The 25,073-nt window shown below is 43.5% G+C and overlaps 1 protein-coding gene across 3 annotated transcripts in view; it reads left to right on the plus strand.

Moving 5' to 3' along the window:
- Positions 1-25,073, plus strand: part of LOC138528751 (von Willebrand factor A domain-containing protein 5A-like) — an 880,743-nt gene that overhangs the window by 770,994 nt on the left and 84,676 nt on the right. For all 3 annotated transcript variants that reach the window (XM_069640621.1, XM_069640622.1, XM_069640620.1), the window contains exon 17: positions 18,644-18,770. In XM_069640621.1, the coding sequence (XP_069496722.1) occupies positions 18,644-18,770 (127 nt within the window). The remainder of the gene's footprint in view (positions 1-18,643; positions 18,771-25,073) is intronic.

Consider the following 25,073-nt stretch of genomic DNA (forward strand, 5'->3'; position numbering starts at 1 on the left):
CCTAGAAATAGTCAAAAAAGCAACAAGGGGAGGGAATCATACCAAACGGTTGAACCAGAGAGAAATCTACTGGGTAGACAGACTGAGTAGCTTGGCCCCTAAGGGCATGAATGAAGACTACAATTTAGGAGTATTTTTGTGAATATTGTTGTGAATGTTGTTGATGAATCTTTTACAGATACACATCAGAAACTAAAGGATTAGGACAATCACACGGAACAACTAAGCATAGTATTGAATGGAGCTGTAAAAGGGATGCAACATGCAATGTGTAAAAAACGTTAAGAGAAATCAGAATGTGAGCGCACCTTTTCATCCTATAATTACCTACATATCAAATATATGAACTTTAAAGGTACGAGATCAGGGTACTGCATAGTATAAATCAGGAGATGAGTACATAGTTGGACATTAGAGAATTTAAGACTATTGTACATTAGCATATACCACCTAACGCTTAGTGGAATCTTCTATTTTTCCTTTAGGTAAACGGCGAGATTATTTATACTTTTTGACACGGAATACACTTTCAATTCAGATCATATTGACAGTGAATTATCATGATTTAGACATCCATAGTCACTATTACCTCTATAAGCTGGTGAAACATATAAATATCTACCTGTTGATACTTGTTGATATTACATGAGCGTGACGTCCTCACGCCGCCGCGTGATGTCACCACGCACACGCGTCATCACCATGACACTTACATAAACAAAGCAGCCATTTTGCGGATCTCTTCTACCGCGGCAGCTTAGCAAGATTAGGAGAACGAACAGAGGTAAGCATTAAAACGCCCTAAAACTATAGGGAATTCAGAGCCATATGCACTGAACCATTGAGGACTTAATAGACTGGAGCATGAGTTCTAAACTTAGTGAAGAAGTAATTCCCTATTCATTCTCTACAGATCCACCATCGGGTGAAAAGTTAACCCACTTAACTGGGAGGACAATTTGAATACCCCTTACTGGGAACAAGGACATATATCATCGGATGATGGTACCGGTTGATCTCCTGAACAAAAATCTTCTCTTTATAACATTGATTGGAGAATACTGACGTAGGAGAGAGGCATCTGAGCACCCATTGGTGCATCAGCTGAGGACAGCGAACAGGTAACACTTGAACCATTGGTACTACACCATGACTCTTATTATCCACATATGGGTTTTTATCACAAGAACCTTTCTGGAAGTATAAATAATAGTAGGTTCATCCTTTTATTTATTATTTTAACTTAACAGGCCGATTACATTAGCATACCAGAAACGGTTGCTATAAGAAAGAGAACACAGGTAATTATGAGATGAAAAGGAATGACAGATATAAACAAGAAAATGTAAATGTAATAGATGAGTGACAATACTCTATTTACTTATTTGTTGTAGATGGGATAACTGCACATGAAAAAGGATAGAATACCCCGAAACGCGTAGAGACACACAATCTAATATTGGATGTTCAATAAGAAGTAATTTTGAAAGGAATGAAAAACTATCTGATACTAATGATTTGTATTTTTTTATCCATACTATGTTGAAACAAAACATAAGTCAAAAACTAATACCAATTTTGAAATGCACTTTGTTTGAATGGTAATGAAGATTGGAAAAGAATATTCTTTTTACTATAAATTGATCGATGAAATACATCATGAGATTGTTTGATACTATTTTTTTAAATTTACGTTTATAATAAAGTTTGACCTACAAAAAACATATTACGTTTTGGTTGTATTTACAATAATCATTGGGTGTGCAGGGGACGGGAGAGATCCACAAGGTTGTGGACATCTGTTGAATTTTATCTTAGTATCAGAACCCAGTGCCAGGGTTGTTTTGTCTCCCCCGCACCCCATTACAGTACATATAGAAAATCCAAAGATTGAAAGTCACTGAGTGTATTGGGAGTGCACTAGGACTACCTAGATTTGGCCTTTCTGCTTCTTTGCAAGACCTTAAGCTGCTACGAACTGGCCTTTTAGCTAGGTTTGCGTTTTTGATTTTGAAAGACTTGCTGTGCCGCAAACTGCCTTTATAACCTGAAGCTCTGCTAGTATAACATTAACCAATTGTTTTCCTTCCCAAAAATCACTATCTTATATGTGTATGCCGACTAAATACAATTACCATATTACTTTGTTGGTGTGGTGTAGTACCAATAGAACTGTCAACTCCTGTAACAATTGTATACGTTCAGCAACTACCAACTAAGAAGTGACCCCTTGAAAACTATTGAAACGTATACCTACGTGTTGGTTTATTATGCTAAGTATTTAATTGTGACTCTTGTGTATTTAATAAATCAATATTTTAAGGTATGAGTTGGGCCTGGCGTCATTGGAAGCCTTGGTAAATTGGAAACATTTAAATTTCCTCTGAAAAATATTTTTGGCGAAAGAGGGATCTATATGGGGGCTGTTAAAAAGTGCTTTAGAGGCAAGCTTTACGGCTTTACGAATGGTCAACCCACTGCTATGCAATACTAAACAGGGTGGTCTCCAAAATGGAATACCTTCTTATGTATCCAGAGAGGGTAAAAAAGAGATTATGGGAGGTCGCTGGATTGGTACACTAGATCTTGTCAGGAAGTACCACCTCTATAGAGATATACTCCTGGATGCTAGGCCCTATAATTCTTTGCCTTTTTACTTGTTGAAATGCCTGGGACATCTCTGGCGTATCGAGTGTTTGCGCCTCTGTCTAAATTTACTCACCACAAATGAAATTTTGGGTACACTTGGGGGTATAGCACGTAAACTAAGGCGCTGCAGATTTTGCAAACTGTAACACTTGATAGAAAAACTCCAGCACCTTCTCTTGCATTGTGGTAAATTGACAAAGGGCTGTAAGACTTTTTTCTTGCACCTCATGAAGAATTTTAAGGAAGTGGACCCGGGCTGGGCCTGGCAACAGATTTTTATGGATAAGTCTTTCAAATGGTCTTTGGCCGCCATACGTTTCATGAAAGTAGTCCTGGTCCTTAACAAAGAGTTTTATGCAGAGAGTTGTGCCATTAATGTGTAAGGTTGTCTATTTTTTACTGTTTAGAAGTATTTTTATCATGTTTGCTTGTGTTTCTTTTTTGTACGAATTTGAATGTAAATTTTATTATGTGAGATTTTGTAAATATTTTCTTGTGTAAAGTTACTTGTGAACCATAACACAATGAAAGGAAAAAAATATATATATAAATGTTTGTGTAAGTGTTTCCTTGAGGTGCATTACTGACTGGGTTCAGTGTACTTAGCTACAGCTCACATCTTCCTCTTAAGATAAGCCTGACTGCTCTGCCACTCTACCAAGATCCTTGAGTAGTACAGACTGATACCACTGGGATAGCTTACAAAGCCTTATCTCGAAGTGGGACGTTGGGAAAACTCTGCTAACTGGTAGTTGCATTTTTATTTTATATACTGAAAAATTACAATGTTATTTTAAACAGACATGACTGGCATAGAATATGCTTACAGGTGGTGGAGGCAATCCCTGGGTGGGGTTCCTTTGTAATATGAGGTGGTTATGGACTGCGTGTACAGCAGATGATGGAGCAGTAGTAAAATAAGAGACTGTGACAAGGAAACAGACATAAACAGAATAGGATATACATAAACAGCCTAGTGCTATAATCTATATAGGACAATAATATATATTTGCAATTATGTGTGACCTTATCGAGAGAGCTATGTACCAGATGTTGTTGGATCCTGATTGGTTCATAAAGCATTACTATGATCACAAACTCATAAGTGATTACATTCACTCTCTGCCCCCACCCATCCTACCCCCCTTTCTCTACTAAATTCTACCCCTTTTATCTGTAACCCCACTACTCATGCCACCCCCTTTATCTGTAACCCCACCCACCCTACATACACCCTTAATTGCATCACCCACCTTACTCTCGCTCCATATCCCCTCATCTTTCCTCTCACACTTTACATTCTTCTCCTTGCACCCAGGTGCCTATAAATGCAAAATGCAAATAACATCAGTAAATGCCAAAAGCCAAATGTGGGTCTGTAATGCTTTAGGAGGTGCTGAAAGCGCTACATTTAAGCCGAAACTATTGTCATTAAAATAACGGCTTTAAAATAAGAGCTTCAAATTGGGGCTTTGAATGTGAGTCTGTAATGCTTTTCAATGGAAATGACAAATGAGGATGGATACATAGGCTGTTGCTGCCTTTTGGTTATGTGTTCCCCCATTTAAGGCCCATCTCTAAGTCAAATCTAAATGATTTGCCACCCATTTCCATCCAAACCACACCCCTTTTGCACTCTTTCCTTGTTTGTATTGTGTGCTGAATTTGGCATTCATTTTCTAAGTCAAGTTCAGTTCCAAAATATTTACTTTGGATGTGCTCTATTTCTTGAAAGAGGTTTTTGGCTGTTCCATGTAGGAGAATGTTATTGAAATGTTGCAGTTCTAGAGCAGGAGTTTTTGCATAGTACAGTCTATGTACAAGCTTTCATATAGCGGAATGGTGTTTTACTACCATTTTGATGTGGTGGAAGGTGCTTTTGTAAGCAGTTCCTGAAATGCAGGCTAATGAATGTCCTCGCAGTCCAGTGTGGATGCGCCCTGGGCAGGAGTCCATAATTTGTAACGTTTTTATTCTAGTTTTGTCTTTTAGTTCCACATAGTCATTGCAGAATTGTCGTAAAGATTTGAAGGATTGTTGGCGTACAATACATAATGAGCTGCACGCCCATTTGTACACTTGATGGTTTGTTTGGGCAAAAGTAACATTTGGTTGAAAGCTTGTTGGGGAAGTTTTTCTATAAGGGTTTCTTTTGCCATAATGGTGTTAACTACCATTTCTTAGATCATGACTTTTTAGCTGTCTTTAGAAGACTAAGAACTCTACAGTGACTTTTTTTGTAAAATACATTTTTTGGATTGCTTTACTGTGGCACTTTAACATTGGGAGATATAGTGTTAGGTACATTAGTAGGTCTGCTTTTGTTTGTACATCTTCTTTTTACTTTTAGTTTTTGCAAGAGGGGACTTACCTTTTTAGTGGTGGCTGGTTTAGTTTTGTTGAGTGATTTACTAGCTGTTTTGGTTTAATGTTTTCTATAAATTGTTTTAGAGGTGGATGACTATATGGCTTATTTTAATTTTTATCTGCTTTATTTTTTCTTTTCAACAGAGTTTGATTTTAGTAAGCATTCTGTTCTGTCTGTTGGGAAAAAAGAAAGTTTGTGTTTGAAAGTTATGGAATGTATATGCATGTATTATGCATGGGTGTGATTGTACATATGAATAGAGTGCTGTGTGATTGTGCAGTGGGATGATAGGGTGGTTGGGAAGGTTGTAAGTGTAAGAGGGAGGCTAGGCAGATGTGATGGTTTGGGTTAGTGAGTAAGGGAGTGGTGGTGTGATAGGGACATTATGATGTTTTGAGGAAAACGATTATGGTATGATTTAGTGCATCTGTATGAGGGATGTGTGGGTGTAATGGAAAATGGTTGAAGAGTGTGCTAATGTGTGTTGGTGATTTGGAATGCAATGAGTTTGAACGTTGTTGGGTTGGAATAAGGAGCTCATGTGTATAGGGGTATGGAATAGTAAGGAAGTGAAATTATGGTATAGAAGTTGATGAGAGATGGATGTGTTAGGCAAGAAGGATTGGGTGGTGTATTGGATAATGAGCAGTGTTTAGATAGGAATTGAAAGAGAGTGAATGTTGCAATATAATGAGGAAGAGGGAAATACAATGTTTAGTAGAAATGAATACTCGAGGGCTGATATATATAGTGAAAGTACATTGTTAAAATTAGAGAGATATACATGCTATATTAATGTACTTTATAGGATGTCAAGAGTGTTCTTTCTTTGGTAGCTGCTTTCGTCAATCTTCTTTTTTTTCTGTAATTGTAAAGGAAAGTTAGTAGGTATATGTGGTAATGGTGAAGTATTTTTAGTAAGAGAGATTGTTATTTATGACGGTAGGAGGAGTTGTTGGCAAAAAGAGTTACTAAAGTTGTGTTATGGTGGTGTAGTAAAGTATGTTAACTATGGGCCCAATTCATGGAATTTTTTGCATGGTGCAAAGTTACTTTTCACTGCTGCAATGTCACTTTGCACTGCCAACACACACCCTGATTCATGAAACTGTGCAAAGTGTATTTTTGCAGTGCAAAGTACTGCAGAAATAGCATGAAGAATAAATGGCTTTGCACTGATTCTGCACTGCAAAAATAATTTAATTTATTAATAATGTGTTAGTTTATATTTAAATTTTACACATAATGATACATTTTGTAAACATAGTAAAAAAGAACTAAAGATAGAATTCAAACAAAACTAAAACTAAAACCTAGCCTAAAAAACAATCTCATAATACATATATTACTTATCTAACTAAAAAGAAAATTTAAATTACAGTTAAGCACAACTCAAGCATGTTATACTTATTATTCTAATCATTAATCATTAATAAAATTGCTCCTACGAAAATATAAAGATCACCAAGCCTCTAATAGAGTCGGTATCATAGTATCAGACAAATTCATATATTTATATTCAGAGTTCTTTCGATTACCAGCCATACAAAGGTAGCAATCTGCAACTGCCGAGTTTGCGTATTCATAAGGCGTAGCCAAAATGCAGATTCCCCAATGGATACCGTATCATGGACAAAATTGCTATAACTTACTAAGTAAGTATCCATCATGTTTACACATTTAGTTAGTACATGATTAGCGATTTCTTTGCATCCATTATCCTTACATAGTCGGCAATACCACTCTGTGGAAGATAAACCATTATATTTACTTTTGTTAGACACCAGCGGTAAGTTATCAACCCTCAGTAGAAGTAAAAAATTGCCTGAGTCTACTTGATGGACAGAGGGTTAGATACGGCTGCATTTGCTTAAAGGAATAGAGCATGTAGTGAATGAATTTGTATTTTGGAAGCTTGTCCAGATGTGCGTAATTTTCCAACCAGTCCCAAAGGGCAATTTTTTTAGACAGTGCCTTTTTTTGAGGATCAGCAAACTTCACTCCACTCTTAGTCCAGTTCATTACCCTCAAGAAGGCATCAGTCTCCTTTTTAAGATGGCATTTGGTAGCTTCCTTTGTAGCTTCAATGGCAAATTCTTTCAATAACCGATTCTCTGGTTGATTAGAAATCCTTAGATAAAGTTTGGCTCTCCTTTTCAGGACGATGGAACCTAAAGAGGAAACCCCCACTTCCAATCTTAACAATGCCATTGGAATAGATTGGGGGAGCCCTAGGATTCTTCTCCAAAACTTCCCCTCTATAACTTGCAGCCAGCTTAAGTCCATTTGCAGCAAGGCTTCCAGCCCATAAACAACCATAGGGGTTAACACCTGGGTGTATAATTGACGGATTCCGTACAGTGTAAATCCACAGTTTTGTCTTGCAAATTGGCTGATCAGCGACGTTACTTGAGCTGCCCGATGTTGTCTTATTTGAATATAGGAGTTATAGCCCGGCTTGGCGTCCATTTGACCCCAAGATATTTGTATTACTGGGTGTACTTAATTTCTATTTCACGCAATAGAAGCCTAGGGCGTGCAATCTTCTTACTTGCGAAAATCATCACCTGAGTTTTCTCCTGGTTAATAATTAGATCATTATTCGCAGCATACTCCCGCAGCTTCAATGCAGATCTCCGTAGACCACTGAACGTATGATCCATAAATATCAGATCGTCGGCATACGCTAACACTGCACAGTGGATTGTACCGACAACAGGAGGACAATTATGCACACTTAAGATGGCATCTGGTAAATCATACGTATAAAGATTGTACGAAAACGGGGCCGTCACGCAGCCCTCCTTGACTCCATGATTCTGGGGGATCTCAGCAGTCAAATCCCCCTGGTTATTAAGTCTGCAAGCCACTGTATTGTCCTCATGCAATAATTTTAAATAATACAGAAGTATCTCAGGGCAGCCTAATAGCTCGAGTTTAGCCCACAGTTTTTCTCTGCGGACCGAGTCAAAAGCTGCCTTAAAGTCGACAAACAAGGCATATAGTGGCGGATTTCCTTTCCTAGAGCTCTGCAAATACCATGGCCTTTGAGCGTAAAGTGTCCAGGATAATTATATTATGAATCGTTGAGTAGCCTTTCCTGAAGCCCCACTGAAAAGTGTTGAGTATGTCAGATTTAGCCACCCATTCCTCTAATTTATCAAGTAACAGTGATGCAAAAAGTTTCCATGTACAGTCGAGCATAGATAGTAACCTGAAATTACAGGGATCTTTCTTATCACCTTTCTTAAAAATTTGTATTAAATAGGCATGCTGCCATGATTTAGGGATTTTTCCAACCGCTAGTACTTTCCCAAATAATAATCTTACAATTTAGCCCAAAATTCCGGCTGGCTTCTCAACACAGCATTTGAAAGTCCGTTAGGCCCAGGAGCCCTAGATGATTTGAGCCTTCTAATTTTCCAAAGTAAATGCTCAGTTGTTATATTGAAAGGGATGGACCTTGGGGTCACTTTTTCTACCGACTTTCCCACCTCCTTAATAGGGATGTTGCGAGCCATAAGGAAGTCCGTCCATTGACTAGAACTTATAGGGTTAATCAGATCCTTTCTACCACTGCCCCTGGCTTGGCCAAGGAGAGACCATATGCTTCTTGAATTTTTGGAACATATGGTTTGAACCATATTTTGCCATCGCCTAAGTTTTTGCTCGAACCTTTTAGCTTTAACACACGCTCTGTACTTATTTTTTAGAGCTCTGCAAATACCATGGTAGGCCCAGTGAGATGCACTAGTACGTTTGGCTTGTCTAATTTCTGCTCTTAACCTATGTTTGGCATCTCTAATGCTTTTGTCATATATTACTGATGTTTTTCCATCAGTCGCTATCCGGTTAACTGCAGATGTCGCATGTGTAGTGGAGAATGATGTAACCCAATGTTCCATTTCATTTATGGACATATTATGGAACTTGGACAGTATGTTATCATCTATGGCCTGCACCGAGGTTACAGCTGCATTGATGTTTTTATCAGACCAGCATAGTCCGGTGCCCGAATGGTTACTTGTCATGTCCCCCAGGGGCTTAGTACATATGGCCGGCATACCAATGTTACACTTCAGCACAAGCGTTGAGTGGTCGCTCCAGTCGTTTGCAGAGATCTTCAGGTCGCTTACATTCATGGCCATCTGTGGACTCACAAATATATAGTCCAGGACGCTTTTTACAGTCCCGCTGTGCCATGTATAATTTCCTGGGTTGTCGCTTGAAGTTCTGCCGTTAATCATCTCCATTTCCCAGCCGTTAAAGAAGCTCAGCCAAGAGATACCAAGTGGGTCTTCGACATTATGTACCATATTATTTGTTGAATTCAAAAGAGGATTAATAGATGTGCCAACTGTACCTAACATATGGCAATTAAAGTCCCCAACAATAATTACCAATGTGTTAGACGGATCCATCACCCAGGCGGCCAACAACTCATGAATTGCTTCTTGAAGGGATTCAGCCTCATTACCACCCGGTGGACTATACAAATTAATAATGAGCATATTTTCTCTACATCCCTCGCTTATGCTCTCCAGTTCTACTGCGATCACTTTATCACTGGATAATGTCTCCAGCTGTCTTGATGTAACAGTATTCCTGATACCTGTGATCAGGCCACCATAAGGTCTCCCTCTCCTTCCCTTCATCCCCAGAGACTGGTAGATTGTATAACCGTTGAGTATTATAGAAGATCTCAACCAAGTCTCTTGTAGGTATATGCATACATTTTCCGTTAGGCGCTGGAGAGGACCCGCCGAGGAGAACAAATGCTTGAACCCTCTGCAATTCCATGATACCAGTGAGGGGATTCAATTTGAGTTCACCACCTTCGGTAGCGCTGATGCTAACCAGGTTAGAAACATTCTGGATGTCGGCCATCGCGACCCGGTCCCTTTTCAAATTTGGCGGAACTTCTGTTGTTTCTTTTACTGCTGAGGGAGCTTTACGTGGCCATTTAGGATCCTCCTGATCGGGATCGGGATCCACTTCAATGTCAACGACTCGGAGGCTGTCTTTATAGTTACGTATCAATTGGGCAGAGGAGATGAACTTGCAATGAATGGCTGAAACGTTGGTATTAGTAACTTGTAGAGGCTCAATGAATTCAAAATCATCCGATCTTAATACACGTAGTTGAGGAACAGCGTGGAATCTGGTCATTAGCTCAGTTCTGGTGAGCCAACTGCTCTCACTTTGCTGGTATAGATTTTTAATGAGGCATATCCTGTTCTCTTTCTGAGGAGCCTCATTATCCTTAGGATTGTTCACCGGTTCCATTCTACTTAAATCTCTATCAACTACTGTGTTATCTTTGCCACCAGTTACATGAATCTCCTCAAGCTGCTCTAAGACAGGTATGTTAACGGATGCAGATGCAATTCCATCTTCTATTTCACCGTCCCCATCATCATCTGACAGTACCCAACTTGTTAAGTAACCTACTTGCTTATCCTTACGTCTGCACCCGCCTGCCGTTGGTTTCCTTGGTTTTTTATTATTCTTCCCAGAAGGCTCAATATCCGATACTGGCGGCGCCACCTCACAAGCCTTCTTCCTCGTTCCGCTCTTTTGGCTAGTCTCCGCTGTTTACGGGAGAAAAATACTTCAGGTGTATTGGCTGCGTTGGGGGACGTTGCCAGGTTCTCCACACTCTCAGTTGCTTCTGGATTAGAAGCCGTATTCTCCCCTGGGGCTCTCGCAATAGTTGTCACTGCGGCAGGATTTTGCGGAAGCAAATTTAGTGTACTTTCCAATATGCATCCACACATTTTAAGAAGGATCTTAAGGGCAAACTGTACCGAGGCAACCGATGATTGTAACTCAGCCAAATCAGTAGGGCTGGAAGAAGCTGCATTACTAACCTCCGCCTCTCTTGATTTCAGCTCGGAATCATTATGAATGTTCAGGTTAGGTGTAGTTGACAATCTCACAGAGCCAATTCTCGGAGATTTAGTAACTTCCTCTATTCGATCGCTCGGTGCCGGTTGCCCTACTTTGGCCACCGCAGGTGTCATATATCTTTGCATTGAAAGACAGAGCTCCAGTAGAGAGTTGTTATCTATATCTCCATAGCTCTCGTGGTCATGCATATCAATATTGATCGCCTCCCCCTCATCCATGGTAGTAGAATTATTTTCCGGGTGCGGATTCACTGGGAAAAAATCTGTTATTGCTCTTTTAGTAGCTGGTGCTGGCTTTATTTGCTTATCTTTGCCCATCGCACGCTCTTCGTCCGCTGGACTACTCCTTATTTTCATACATAAGTTGTAGCGTGCTTGGGACTTCTTACGAGAAGGCATGTAGTTATTTTGCTCTAAAGCGTAAGCAATATAAAAAAAACTGAGCTATCTAGTTATGTTCCTCAGTACGCTCAGTTATATAGACATAACAATATCAACCGCTCCGTAATAAGTTGTGCTTGCCTTCAGAAGCTTGCTTTATCGGAGTTCAGATCCAGATTTAATCTATGTGCCCAAAAATACCCCACTATATGGGCACAGAAAAATCTTGTTTTGTTTGGCTCAACTAGCTGACATACACTGGAAGAGCCCCCACCAGTGGTAATCACAGCCCCACTTAATCAAATAGGAGCCCCCGCTCTGCAGGCAATGCCACTGTGTCTGCTCACACCTTTAACCATGATGTGGTACTACAGCGGCTCCTCACAGCCAGCACCCGTAAGAGCCGAGCTCAGCTTCCAGGCCACAGGACGACCCTCCACACTGTCGCCACTGGGCCGAGGGACCCTGGGACACCCGGCCCCCAGCCCTCCGTGCCGTACAGTGAGGTGCCGCCTCGGGGCCAACCAAAAAGCAAGCGAGTTGGGTTCACAAACCGGAACCTGCGTGCCTGATGACGGGGTCTCGTTCGCACGCCCCACCCGGCGCCCGGTTCCTGGGGCGCTCCCTCGGTCGCTCTCCTCAAGTGAGGGCGACAACACCGGGCTCCGCTCCACACACCAGACGTCGCTCGATTATCAGCGGTCAGCGGCGGCACAAGCGATGCAAGCCACGCGAGGGCTGAGCCGCATAGCACCAGGCGCGTCGCACAGACCGGCACACGTTCCAGACGTCAGGCCGTCAAGCCGCACCTCATCCAACGTACCAGCGCACCAATGCTAACGCAGGATCACGCAGAGGCCGCTTCCGACAGCAATTAATTAACACATTTCCTTTACTGCAAAAATAATACTTTGCACAGTTCCAAGAATTAGGGTTTGTTTTGGCAGTGCAAAGTGAATTTGCAGCAGTGAGAACTGAATTTGCATTGTGCACAAAATTCCAAAGTCCTTGCCTCTGTGCAGAGGAGCAATGAGACTGTGGTTCTGGCCTCTGGAGAACAGTGCCTCTCTAACGGTATCAGGTAATAAAATCGCAGTAAAAATGTCAACAGTAAAAAAAATTGCAGCAAAAATGCTGTGGTTTGACCCGGAAAAGGTGTACGCCATGACACCATTTAAGGGGAGCAGGGTTTCGGGGGTGTCCACCGCTCCCCTTAAATGGTATAATGGGTATGGGGTTGCGGGGGTGTCCCCCGCATCCTTTACATGATTGTGGCGCAAAAAACCATGGCATTTTCGCCACAATATTTTGCATTCACAGCCATTTTTGCCGCGACTTTAAGACCTGGAACCTTTCTGACAGCGGCTCATCTGACCGGACAAGAGAAAGTCACAGCTGATGCCTTGAGCAGACAGACTTTAGCCTCCCACAAGTGGGAGCTGTGCCAGAAGGTTCTGGAGGAGATCTTCTCTTTTTGGGGAACTTCTCAAGTGAACCTCTTCGATTCCAATGCCAACTGGAAGTGTAAGTTGTTCTGCTCCAGGGAATCTGTTCGTCAGGGGGCTTTAAGGGATGCACTGATGGTTGAGTGGAATTTGGATCTCCTGCCTATCCCCGTCAATCTGCTAGTTCTCAGGAGATTGCGCCTGTTCGGAACCACGATGATCCTGATCGCATGAGACTGGACCCGTAAAATGTGGTATCCAGAGTTGCTGGACATGTCCATCTGCCCTACCTAGCACCTTCTGAGGAGAGTGGACTTGCTCTCCCAATCAAAGGGGGGGGGGGTCCTCTAGACGAACCTCAGCAGTCTGAACCTTCATGCTTGGGCACTGAGAGGCTGAGATACAAGGAGTGGAACTTGTTGGACAATGTCCTCCTTTCATCTCAGAGAGCCGATACAAAACCCATTCATGCTTGCAGGTGGCATACATTTTTGATTTGGTGGGAGAGGGACCTGGATCCTTTATCCTGTTCTTTGTCCACTGTGCAGGATTTTCTGCTTTCTTTGATCCGCGCGGGCCTGCAGATTGGCACTGGGAAGGGTTACTTCACTGCGATTTCTGTGTTCAAGAGGGCCCCAGAACCGGGCTCGTTTTACACAATCCCAACTGTTATATGCAGTCCTTGAGGGGCTTGTGTAACCAGTTTTCTCTCTGCCATTGTGTGGTTCCGGTGATGGATTTGAATTTAGTTTTAATGTTTTTATGGGCGCTCCGTTTGAGACCCTTCACTCCTGTTCTCTTAGATTTCTCACCCTTGAGTTTATTTTCCTGGTCATCACTTGTGGGGGTCGGGTGAGTGAGATCCAGGCATGGTCTGTTTTACCTCCCTATTTGTTTTTTTCCAAAGAGAATGCGACATTGAGAGTGAGGCCCTCTTTCTGACAGAAGGTGGTCTCGGATTTCCATCTCTCTTGGAAGATCCATCTTCCTGTGTTATTTCCTCTGCCTCACCCTTCCAATGCAGATGGACAAGTCCATCGGCTGCACCCGGTACGGGCCCTTTAGTTCTATGTCTCTCGTACTAGAGAGGCTAGGAAGCATTACCAGCTTTTCGTTGGTTACGCCAGTGCTTGTGCTGGAAGGGCTGTGACCAAACAGACCCTGTACCGGTGGATCATCCTCTGCATCTCAGAATGCTTTGAACTGGTGTCGAAGGATGTCCCTGAGGGTCTTGGAGCTCATTCTACCAGAGGCGTGGGTGCCTCCTGCCCCGCAGAGGTGATTCCCTGTTCTGGACATTTGCCAGGCGGCTACATGGGCAGCACTGCACAAATTCGCTAAGCATTACTGCTTGGATTCCGTTGCGGGCCAGGATGTGCATTTTGGTAGAGCAGACTGTTATGTCTTGTTGGGTTCCAGAACCACTAGGGTTCTTGAATCGGAGTCGGTTGATGAGAGCTTGGGGGCTGTGGTGGCTGCTGCTCTATATGTATCCTAAAACCTAATAAATCTTATTTACCCATACTGTGTGTCTGGTGTGCCCACACTCGATCAGTGGCGACGTGGAGATGCTCTGTTCAAGGAGGCAGACCGATGAAGGGGGAGTGCAGCAGCCGTCGCAGAGAGAAAACCGTGGGATTGCGTTGCCCAGTAACAAGGTGACAGGGTCGCAGCGCGATCCCACAGGCGGTGGAGGGCCAACAAGAAAAAAATAAAAATAATGAAGGGTGAAGGAAGTGCAAGACGAGGAGCGCAATGCTGCACCAAATACAACAGAGCAACATTTCCCTGTGAGTCCCGCCATACTTTAGGTCACGTGCAGAGTATGCGTGACGTGATATTGTGATCTCCTCTAGTAGCCGTGCATCGTGACGTGTTGCTCGGCAACCTAACGCTTCACAGCACAATAAGAACTCCATGGACAGCATTTCGATAAGTTCCTGGGAAGGACAAAAGGAAAACAAAGTGATATTTTACTAATGGAATAAATACTTCTTCATGAGTTAACTAAGCACAGAGGAAAGAAAAAAAAGGCGGAAACTGAAGATACAGTGCACTGCACACATGTCAATTTGGAAACACATTGGTAAACCAATTGAAGGAGCGCAGAACAATTAACAAGGAATTATAAGTGCAACCATGGCTGATGCAATACGTCCTCCACCCCCATTCCTGGAAGAACCGGGAACACCACCAATAAGATGGGAGAGGTGGAAAAGGATGTTTGAGACATATTTGGTGGCCATGGGTGGGGACAAGTTCAACCCATCCAGGAAACAAGCATTGTTGCACAATTTAGGCCCAGAGGGGCGCAGTGTTTTGTGATGCACTTCCGGAACCACAAGGCGAAGGGGACCTTTGAGCCAAAAGAATGTGTGACTTTTGAAAGACACACATTTTACGAAAGGACTCCACGTCCATCAGGCCCCTTAGAAGGGTATGTGGCTGTACTGAGAACATTAAGCCACACTTGTGAATTTGGTGCTTTGACAAATTTGTTGATTCGTGATCTTCTGGTGAGATGCACCAATAATCCCAGGGTGCAATAGAAACTGGCAAAGGATATGACGTTGGAACAAGCAGTGGAACTTACCAGGAGTATTGTAAAAACAATGCAACATATGACTAAGTGTGCGCTGTGATCGAGAAGAAACCATTTGTGTCAAGGAAAGAGTGGGTAGGACAAAAGTGCTTCAGGTGTGGTAACCCTAGGCATGCAGCAACCAGCGTGTTTTGTCCAGCGAGAAATGCAGAATGCAGCAGATGCGGATGCAAAGGGCATTTTGTAAGCATGTGCAACAAGTCTACCATTAGTGCTGTGGAGCACAATCAAATCCATGGTGAACAAGAAAGCCAAAATGGAGAAGTCAAGCCTCGACATATATTTGTAATTTCAGCAATGACTGGGAGGTGGGGGGTGGATGGCCTGGTGGATGTATTTCAAATTGATGGCCCGAAGCTATCAATGAAGGTGGACTCTGCCTCTCCTTGAACCATAGTGTCAGAGAACACCTTTTCGAGTACTTGGTCGAGGGATGTACGTGATTTGTCGACCACTCAAGTACAACCTTGTGGCTATGGTGAAAGTGAAATAGATTTGCTTGGAAAATGTCAAGTGCTCGTGGCTTATAAGGGCAAGGAGTGTGTAGCAAACATTTTAGTGGCAAAGAAAGGTTCATCTTTATTGGGATGGGAAGAGCAAAGTAAATTGGGAGTTCGGATTGAAGCTAATGCACCCATTCTAGTGTCAATAGCAAAAGTGGATGCCAAATGGGTCGCTGAGTTCCCAAAGGTATTTTCGGAAAATCTGGGTAAGTTAGAGGACTATGAACATTGTATCAAAGTGAAAAGCAATTCTCTGCCTGTGGTACACAAAGTGCGTCCAGTTCCCCACAACATGAAGCAACAGTTACATGAAGCTTTAGACAGCCTTCAACAAAGGGGATTGATAGAACGGGTGCATGGTAAGGAATGGTTATCTCCAGTAGTACTAGTGGCAAAGAATAATGGGAAGATTTGGTTGTGTGTGGACTTGAGAGAGCTCAACAAGAATATCTAAGTGGAGAGGCAACCGTTACCGGGCATATCGGAGGCCCTATCAGTGTTGGGAGATTCTAGTTGTGTTGGGAGATTCATAGATTTATCGGCAGCACATCACCAAGTGGCGTTGTCCCAGGAATGTCAAGACCTCCCAGCATTTATCACCCCGGAAGGAACTTTCAAATATCTTAGGAAGGAGCAAAATGTACGTTTGGGAGATCTCCCACTATTGAAAACATAACCAATTTGAAACTTTTACCTGACCCATGAGAACATTCAAAAAAGTAACGCAGGGTTGAGGAGTACATAACAAGATCCCCTCTAATTTCATGGGTAAATTAGTAAGTGTACTAAGCTGATTATTTACATGAATTTACAATCACTTTGAATGAGACTGACTACAGAAGTCCTAACTGAAACTCAATAAGAATATTCAAGCAATTCCTATAAAGAAATCATAATTAAGGGCAAGTACCCTAATCAACTGGTGATCTGACTATGTAAGAAATTTTGGAAAAGATGACCTTGAACACTATAGATGTAACCCTTTCTTTTTATTTTCCTATCTTTTTCTTTTCTTTCTTGTTTGTTGATGTCCATTACTTTATACAACAGACTGGGCTTCATTACGACCCTGGCGGAACGGGTTAAGCGGCGCCGTAAAAAGGCTGCGGCGCCGTTCAACCCGTTCCGCCACATTGAGAGGTCCCCTCGAGGGACACGTTAAGCACGCCTGGGAAAACCAGGCGTGCATACCGGGTCCCGCGAGTGGAAGAGGGAGCAAACAACGGGCCATCTCATAATGGCCCGTTGTTTACTTCCTCTTCCTCTCCCATTCCGCCCTATGGGGGCTGAAATGGGAATGGGGATGAACCGTGTCCGTGTCCGTGTCCTCGAGTGAGGAATTACCGGGCCATCCGAACTCGGAATGGTCCGGTAAGTCCTCATTCCACGGACACGGATGCGGTTTTGCCGGCAGCCATGCTGCCTATAGCGGCATGGCTACCGGCATACCTCGTAATGGGGCCCACTGTCTCCTGATGAACCATGGGAACACCTGGGGGGAAACACGTGTTGAGAGATGCATATTGAAGTCTTGCTTAATAAGGATACACCAAGATACTCTTAGTGGTCATAAATAACACAAACCTGAATAACAAAAATTGTATGACAAAAAAATACAATACGGATAAAAGAAATTACCAATTGTATGATGAAACAATACAATATCGACTAAGAAAGCAATTGGAAAATACAGAATAAACAAGCACTGTATCAAATATAAATAAATGTGTATGTGATCATTTATGACAAATTAAGTGTAACAGTTAGCACACAGTCTACATGCACAACTCCTAAGCATACATATGCATCAAATATTGTTACGGTCGCAATGTAAGTGCTAGACGTGCTAATAACAGTGGAACTACAACAATTGGACTCGCCCGAGGGAGGTAATAAGTCGATTGTGACCAGAAATTAGGTATACACTTACGGGTGTCTGGTGTGCCCACGCTCTATCACAGATCTCCAGAGTTTTCTGGTTTAGGTGGTGTCCTTGCTTCCTCACTCCTCCAGATTTACATACAGCTTGGGGAGTCTATCATAGATGCGGAATCTGTGGCAGGAAGAATACATTAGAAGAGCAAATTACTTACCTCTCGGTAATGTTCTTTCTAATGGATGTTCTTGCCACAGATTCCTCATCGCCCTCCCTAACAGCCCCTCTAACCAGGCTCCGCCATCAAAGTTAAGGCAACTTTAGCAGCATTAGCAACAGGTTATTGGATTCAATATCAACCTTGAGGCTACAAAAGGGGCCCCTGTCGCATTACTTAATTGCCTGGAAACACTATTGCCCCGATGAAGGGACGTGGGAACCTGTGACGCATGTTTTTGCCCAGTTTCGTAACTAGGTTCCAATTCTTCTTCCTCCTCACCCTCTGGCATTGTGGTGATGCTGCCAAGAATGTGGCATGTGTCCACTTAGTATGTTTCTCCACTTAGCACTGGCCTTTAACCTTACAGGTGCGACTATTCTATTCCAGTGGCTTGTGTTTTGGAATACATTATTGATAAAATTATAAAAAGGGGAAATTCATTCTTATAGAAATTATAAATTATATATTTTCCATGCTGCAAATAAATTCATTGACAAACTTGAGTAATAACTTATGACATTTCAGTTGGTAAAACATGTCAGCCATACTTAGATTCAATTAATATTTTAATGTTGTGTTAATTTGCGTACATACAGCGGCATAATAAAAACAATACAGCAACATCTTTAGATATAAATATTCAGTACACTGCACAGCAAGTCTTCTCTGACCAATCTTCTCTCTCCACAGGATATGGACTCTGCGGTGTGGGCAACAGTGTTGGCCCTGATCTGGCTGCACAGCACCAGTGCAGACCATCAGGAGGAGTGGGAGTTACTGGAGAGGAAAGCACTGAGCTGGGTTAAGTCCAAATCAGGTGAGATTAAGAAAAGAAGGGGAGAGGCAATTGTGGGGGTTATGTTTGCTTTCCATCTAATCCTAGCAAATTGCAAGATCACTCAATTGCTACCCAAAATAAACAATTGGTATCCATTTCTTCCACTTACTGTTAATCGTGTTTGTCCTTTATGTATCCCTTTTTCTCTAGCAGACATTGAATCCTAGCTTTCTTGTTTGTTCTCATCTCTGTCCTTTATACCTATATCATTCCTCCATTTCTTCATGTCACTTTGCCTTATTAGTGGCTGATTCACTGTGTCTTCTATCTCCTGGCATTTTCACTTGTTCACATCTGTGCCTTTGTGTTGTTTCCTGTTTTCCACTTCTTTACTGATCCTCTATTTTCCATCATTGATGATTTGCTCCACTCTTATAAAGAGCTGCACATGAAGTAATATTTGTATGCTTTCCAGTCTGCCCCCTAGTTTGTGTGCCTCTTTGTTAAGGAGATTGTATTGCAACTCTTACCCTCTCTGTCCTAAGCCTCCCAGCAATACTGCTGGATTGAACAGGATTTTTCCACTGACTGCTCTCCCACCACCTGCATTGTTCTGGGACCACTGGACCCTTTTTGAAGAAAAAAACTTTATTTATTGAGTGCTTGACATTACAACAGAGACCTGGAAAAGCGGCAATTGCGGTTGTAAGTACATTGCATTTTAGTCATTGATTCAAACCTTACAGTGACTGTAAGATGGCATATTACAAACAGACTTGCACATCAGCCTACAGACCAGCCTGTCAACGCAGAAGAAAAGAGGGAATAGAAAGAGAAAGAAAAAGAAGACAAAATAAACAACTGGCGGACATTGGGTATCTTGTTGGGTTTATGCCAAGTAATTGCACATGGTGGGCAATATGTCTTTAGGCTTACAGTTCATAGGTTGCAATGCGGACCAATGCTCGTCCATGTCAGATGTCCATGTGACGGCACACAGCCATTGTGCCACTGTTGGGTGGGTAGGGCGCAACCACTGCAGTAGTATAGATCGAATTGCTAACAACATACAAAGGCTTGCTAGTTTGGGATGGCAGCGCTGCAGACATTTGAATTGATGGAACAGACAATTCTGCAGGGTAGGTTCTATAGTACAATTAAACATTTCTGACTTGACGTTGCAGATCTCATACAAGTAATCTTTTAGCTTTGGACAGCTCCAGAGGATGTGGAGGTATCCCACTTTGTCTGCATGGCATCTGGGGCAGAGTGTATAGTTTGTGTGTGAAAAGAGGTGCAGTCTGCTCCGGTTATAGGGGAACCTGTGTAGTACTTTGAACTGTATTAGTCGGAATCTGGAAATAAGGGATACTGGACAAGTCTGCAGGCACATAGATTCCCAGATATCATCTGTGATTCCATGTTTCTAGCCCAGGCTTTGCGGGGTTACCGTAAGGGTTTATTGCCACAGCTCAGAAGCAGGTTGTACAGTCTGGCTACACAGTCTCGTGTAGAGGTTCCGCCCATGATGGTTTCTAATAATGGTTCATCGGGTGGCTGCACTGGGTATGTGGCCCACGTTTTTCTAACCGCTCGCCTGAGTCCTGCGGATAGTAGCCAGCGTAGCGTTTGTCTACATGGGGGGTTTGATAGGTTTTGGAATGCAATAAAGGATTCCATGTCTCATATATCTGCAATGGTCGTGTACCCGTCTGTCGCCCATTGTTGCACTGCAGCTTTGCTTATTTTAGGATAGGACCGGAAGAAGTTCCATAGCAGCATATTCTTATGATATTGATGGCGGTTATCTACTATTTGCCATATCTTGCCCCAAGCTAATGCTGTCGTGAGTACTGGGTCATTAACTTTGGGGTCCTTCCATTGCAGTGGTAACACCATCGAACAGTTATCCCGGGTGCCAGCTGCATGCCGCTTGATTTTTACATGAGGGTGCCTGGAGTCTACATCGAACCAATAAAGTGCATAATGCTCCTGTGCCGCAACCCAGTATTTTTCAGAATCTGGGGCGGCCAAGCCGCCCTGTGCATAAGGTCTCATCAAAGTGTCCCATTTAAGTCGGACCGCGCCAGCATGCCTTATAAAACTGTTAATGTTTTTAATGTGTCAAAAAATATTGCCCAAGCCATAGCGGTATGTTTAAAAAATAGTATAGCATTTTCGGAAGGATAATCAATTTAAGGAGCGAGAGTCAGCCAGCTATTGTAAGTGGGAGTTTTGCCCAGGCTAGCAATTTGCTTGTCAGTTGAAGCAAATATGTGCCATAACTATGGGCGAGGAGTGAAGTTGTGTGTCGCGTTACAACTACGCCCAGGTATTTAAGTTCCAGTGGGTTCCAGGGGAAGCCCATAAGATCAGGCGGTGCAATGGTTGCCTCTGTGAGTGGAAACAACTACGAATTGGCACAATTTACACGCAGCCCAGATAGGATTCCAAATGACTATACTTCCTGCATTTTTGGTGCTAGGTGTCTCTCTGGGCTGCATATAAATAGCAGGGCATCATCTGCTTATAATGAAATGAGCTCTGGTACCCCCGCTAGTCGGATCCCCTTTTGAGCGTGTCTGCTGCGGATTGTGTCAGCAAGTGGTTCCATCACTCTGGCGAATAAAAAGGGTGACAGCTTACCTATGCCTATGGGGGCTGAGAGGGAGCTGTTTACTTTAACCCTAGCAATGGGCATTGTATACAGCAGTTTCATCAGTGATATAAACCCAGGCCCGACGTTGCATTTTTTAAAGTACCGCCATCATAAACTGCCAGGACACTGAGTCGAAGGCTTTTTGTATGTCCTTAACAGCGGCAACTGCCTGCGATTCTAGATCAATCTGTTCCAGCACATTTAAGAGGCGGCGCAAGTTGAGCGTCGTGGAGCGGTCGGGGATGAAGCCGGACTGATCTGGATACACAATATGCCTCACATAGGGAGCAAGTCGCAGAGCCAGTACTTAAGCAAATATGTTTACATCGTAATTTATAAGTGAGAGAGGGCAGTAGGAGCCACATTGCTCTGGTTGCTTACCAGCGTTCAAGTAGGACAGTGATCACCGCTTCCCGCAGCGTGTGGGGGCGGAGGGGAGTATCCCTGTGGCATTGGCTTCCTCCCATAGGGCGATTAGTTTAGGAATAAGGTAGGACTTGAAGTGTTTGAAAAATTCTATTGTGAGTCCGTCTGGGCCGGGGGCCTTGCCAGATGGGAGGACGTCAATGGCTTGTGATATTTCTTCAGGGGTGATGGGATGATCAAGATTATCCCTGACTTCGTCAGACAGTATCGATAGCGGTAGGTTGTCTAAGAAAGTCTCTGTCTGAGGAGGTCGCAACCTCTGAATTAGCATACAGCACAGAGTAAATGGAGTGGAGCACTCAGTTCACCTCTGGTGTAGTGGGTGTGTACTGTCTGGACCGTTGTGTCTTGCACCAACGGGATATGGTGGTTCCCTTTCGCTTGTTGCACCATTCTAGCAAGCAGTTTGCCGGGATGCTCACCCTCACCATAATTCCTCTCCTGGCCTGGACTGTCTAGGAACTTCAGCTCCCTTTCAGCCATTTCTCGGAAATCGTCCAAAACAGTCTTCAGGGTTCTGCTGTCAGGTGCAGATGCGTATGCCTGCTCCATGTAACAGTCTAGTTTCACTGGCATGGATGTTCTTGCGTATTGTTTTGAGTATCCCTGATTCAGTCGCTAGTGCAAGGACACGTATGTATGCCTTAAAAGCTTCCGAGAGGGATGCGTGACTATCAACAGAGCCTGTGTTTATCTCGAAAAACTCATCAACTCGCTTACCCATTTTGACCGCAAAGACCGGATCTAATAGTGATTGTGGCTTGAACCTCCATTACCTACTCACTTCAGTTGGTACTCCCAGTGACAATTTCAGTGTGACTCGGGAGTGGTCAGAGAACGTACCGGCAGTATGTCAGCTTCTTTAAGATGGTTTGTCAGAGTGTCAGATATCCACCAGGCGTCTATTCTGAGTGACAGTAGTGTACTGTAGAGTAGAAGGAGTATTTATGCAGTGTGAAGTTTAGTATTGTCCCGGCGTCCACCATTCCCACTTCGCACAGGCCCCTCTGCAATACCAGGGCAGCCCTGGTCAACTGTCGGGCCTTGGAGCCTGATCTATCGAGGTCTATGCCCATTATGGTATTGAAATCTCCTCCCCATATAACGGGGACTAAAGGGTAGAGTAATAGTAACCCTATAGGTTCTGTGTAGAAATCAGGGTCATCTACGTTTACACATTCAATAGGACTACCTCCTGGCCCCTTAATATGCCTCGTAGTAGCACATAGCACCCTAGTGGGTCAATGTGTGCCCTCACATGGGTGTATTGTATAAATTTGTGTATAACGGTCATAACCCCCCTGCATTGGGATGAATGCGAGGTGCAGTGGCATTGTGTGCCCCAGTTTTTAGCGAATCACCCACTGCCCATGTCCAGTGCGTGAGTTTGCTGCAGAAACAGGATATGTATCCTATGTCGTTCTATGTATAGATGGAGCCTGTGCATCTTTATTTGGTTCCCCAGTCATCGTACGTTCCAGCTCATGAAGTTCCCTGGCCCAAACCCCATTAGGCCAGACTGTGATATAGACTCTGATTTCCCTGGTGACAGGTTTAAAACATTTTGGCAGGCACACTGCACAATACTGTTGATTGCTATCAACCAAAACATGAATGTGAAGCACTTTTTAAAAACCCCGAAATCCCTTCCCCCACCACTCTCCCAATCAGAGGAACAATAAGCCCAAACCACCCATCCCAATAACATTCGTAACTTTGCATGGGGGGGCTGTTGGCCGATTTACAGCCGGCAACAGTGCAATACATTATTGCATTTTAATGTTGGTTACGGGTACTCAGTTACAAGTGTATAATCACTGGGTAGTTGGGTATCGTGAACATCGCCAAACCGACAAGTGCCACCCGGTGGGGTGCCGCCCCTGGAGTTGATTCCTCAATTAGGGACAATGAACAAGGGTTAGGTTGGCAGTAGAGGGCTGATTCAAGGTCAACCTGGAAAGTGTTCATCTAAGAACCTCATTGCGTCTTGAGGCACTGTGAAGAAGAACACCTTGTTGCAGTGTTCTATTCTTACTTTAGCCGGGTAGAGCATGGCGTATTTCACATTATGGTCTTGGAGCCTACTCTTGGTGGCCATGAAGGCCTTACGTTCCTGTTGCAGCGATACTAAGAAGTTGAGGTATAGGTGGATCCTATTGGAGCCCAGTAGTAGTTCTCCCTTGGCTCTTGCAGCCCTTAACAGCGTATCTCTGTCCTGGTAATTTAATACAGGAGCTACTATCGAGCGATGTGGGCTGCCAGGCTTGGGTTTAAGTGCAAGTGTACAATGAGTCTGCTCAATAGCGAAGTATGGTGATCATTTCATGCCACCAAGTAGAGACTGCAGGGTGCGCTCCACATATTCTTCTATAGATCCTGTCACATTATCTTCCAGAACTCCTGTTATTCGCAAATTATTGCGCCGGGATCTAGATTCTAGGTCATTGTTTTGTCTGCCAATGGATAGCCCCTGCTTCGAAAGCGAGGTAACATCCACTCTCAAGGCCTGGACCTCGTCTTCGGTCGTGCCCACCCTAGACTCCACCTCCGTCATGCGAGCAACAGATTTGTCCATACAAGATTGTATTAAGCTGATGGTGCTGCTCATATCGTCCAGTGTAAGGCAGTGAAACCCTTGCACATATAGTCCATCATCCATTGTAGCTCGCTAGGTTCATGCACTTCAGTCACGCCGCCGGATGCTCCCTTGGCCCCAAACCCCCCCCCCCCCCGGCCTTGGGCACCGGTTCCGGGAACATGTTTATTGAACTTTTCTTTTTTCTGGTTGCTTTTGTCATTGTGTTGTTGTTACAACGGGGTGCGCGAAAGGTGTCTCTGTTTCAGTAAGTTGGTGCCTCTTGGGCTGCCCGGAGGATATACTACTCGTGGCCCCGGAGTAACAACTTGGGATTCAGGTACATATACCTGCATCTGTCTGGCAGGCCCACAGGGCATTCAACGGGAGAGGTTGCTGTGATATCTTTGCACCGTATCCTTTTCGTGATTATAGTGCACTGTGGTATGCTGAAGTGTCAATGCATGGTTTACCCATTTGATGAAAGTTGGTTCTGAGTGGGGCGCACGGTACCCTGCTTAATATTTAATGTGTTGCACAATCTCTGCCACAGGGAATGATCCCCTGAATCATCCGGCGTATCTGATAGGAATGCAGTTTGTCACACCCCTTTTATGGATATGCCTGTTGCCCCCAAAAGCAAACTGCACAGAGCAATGGAAGTTACTGCAGTCCTCCCACT

Source organism: Ambystoma mexicanum, chromosome 7q (assembly GCF_040938575.1).
Source record: "Ambystoma mexicanum isolate Mex_15411 chromosome 7q, UKY_AmexF1_1, whole genome shotgun sequence".
In the NCBI taxonomy this organism is placed as follows: domain Eukaryota; kingdom Metazoa; phylum Chordata; class Amphibia; order Caudata; family Ambystomatidae; genus Ambystoma; species Ambystoma mexicanum.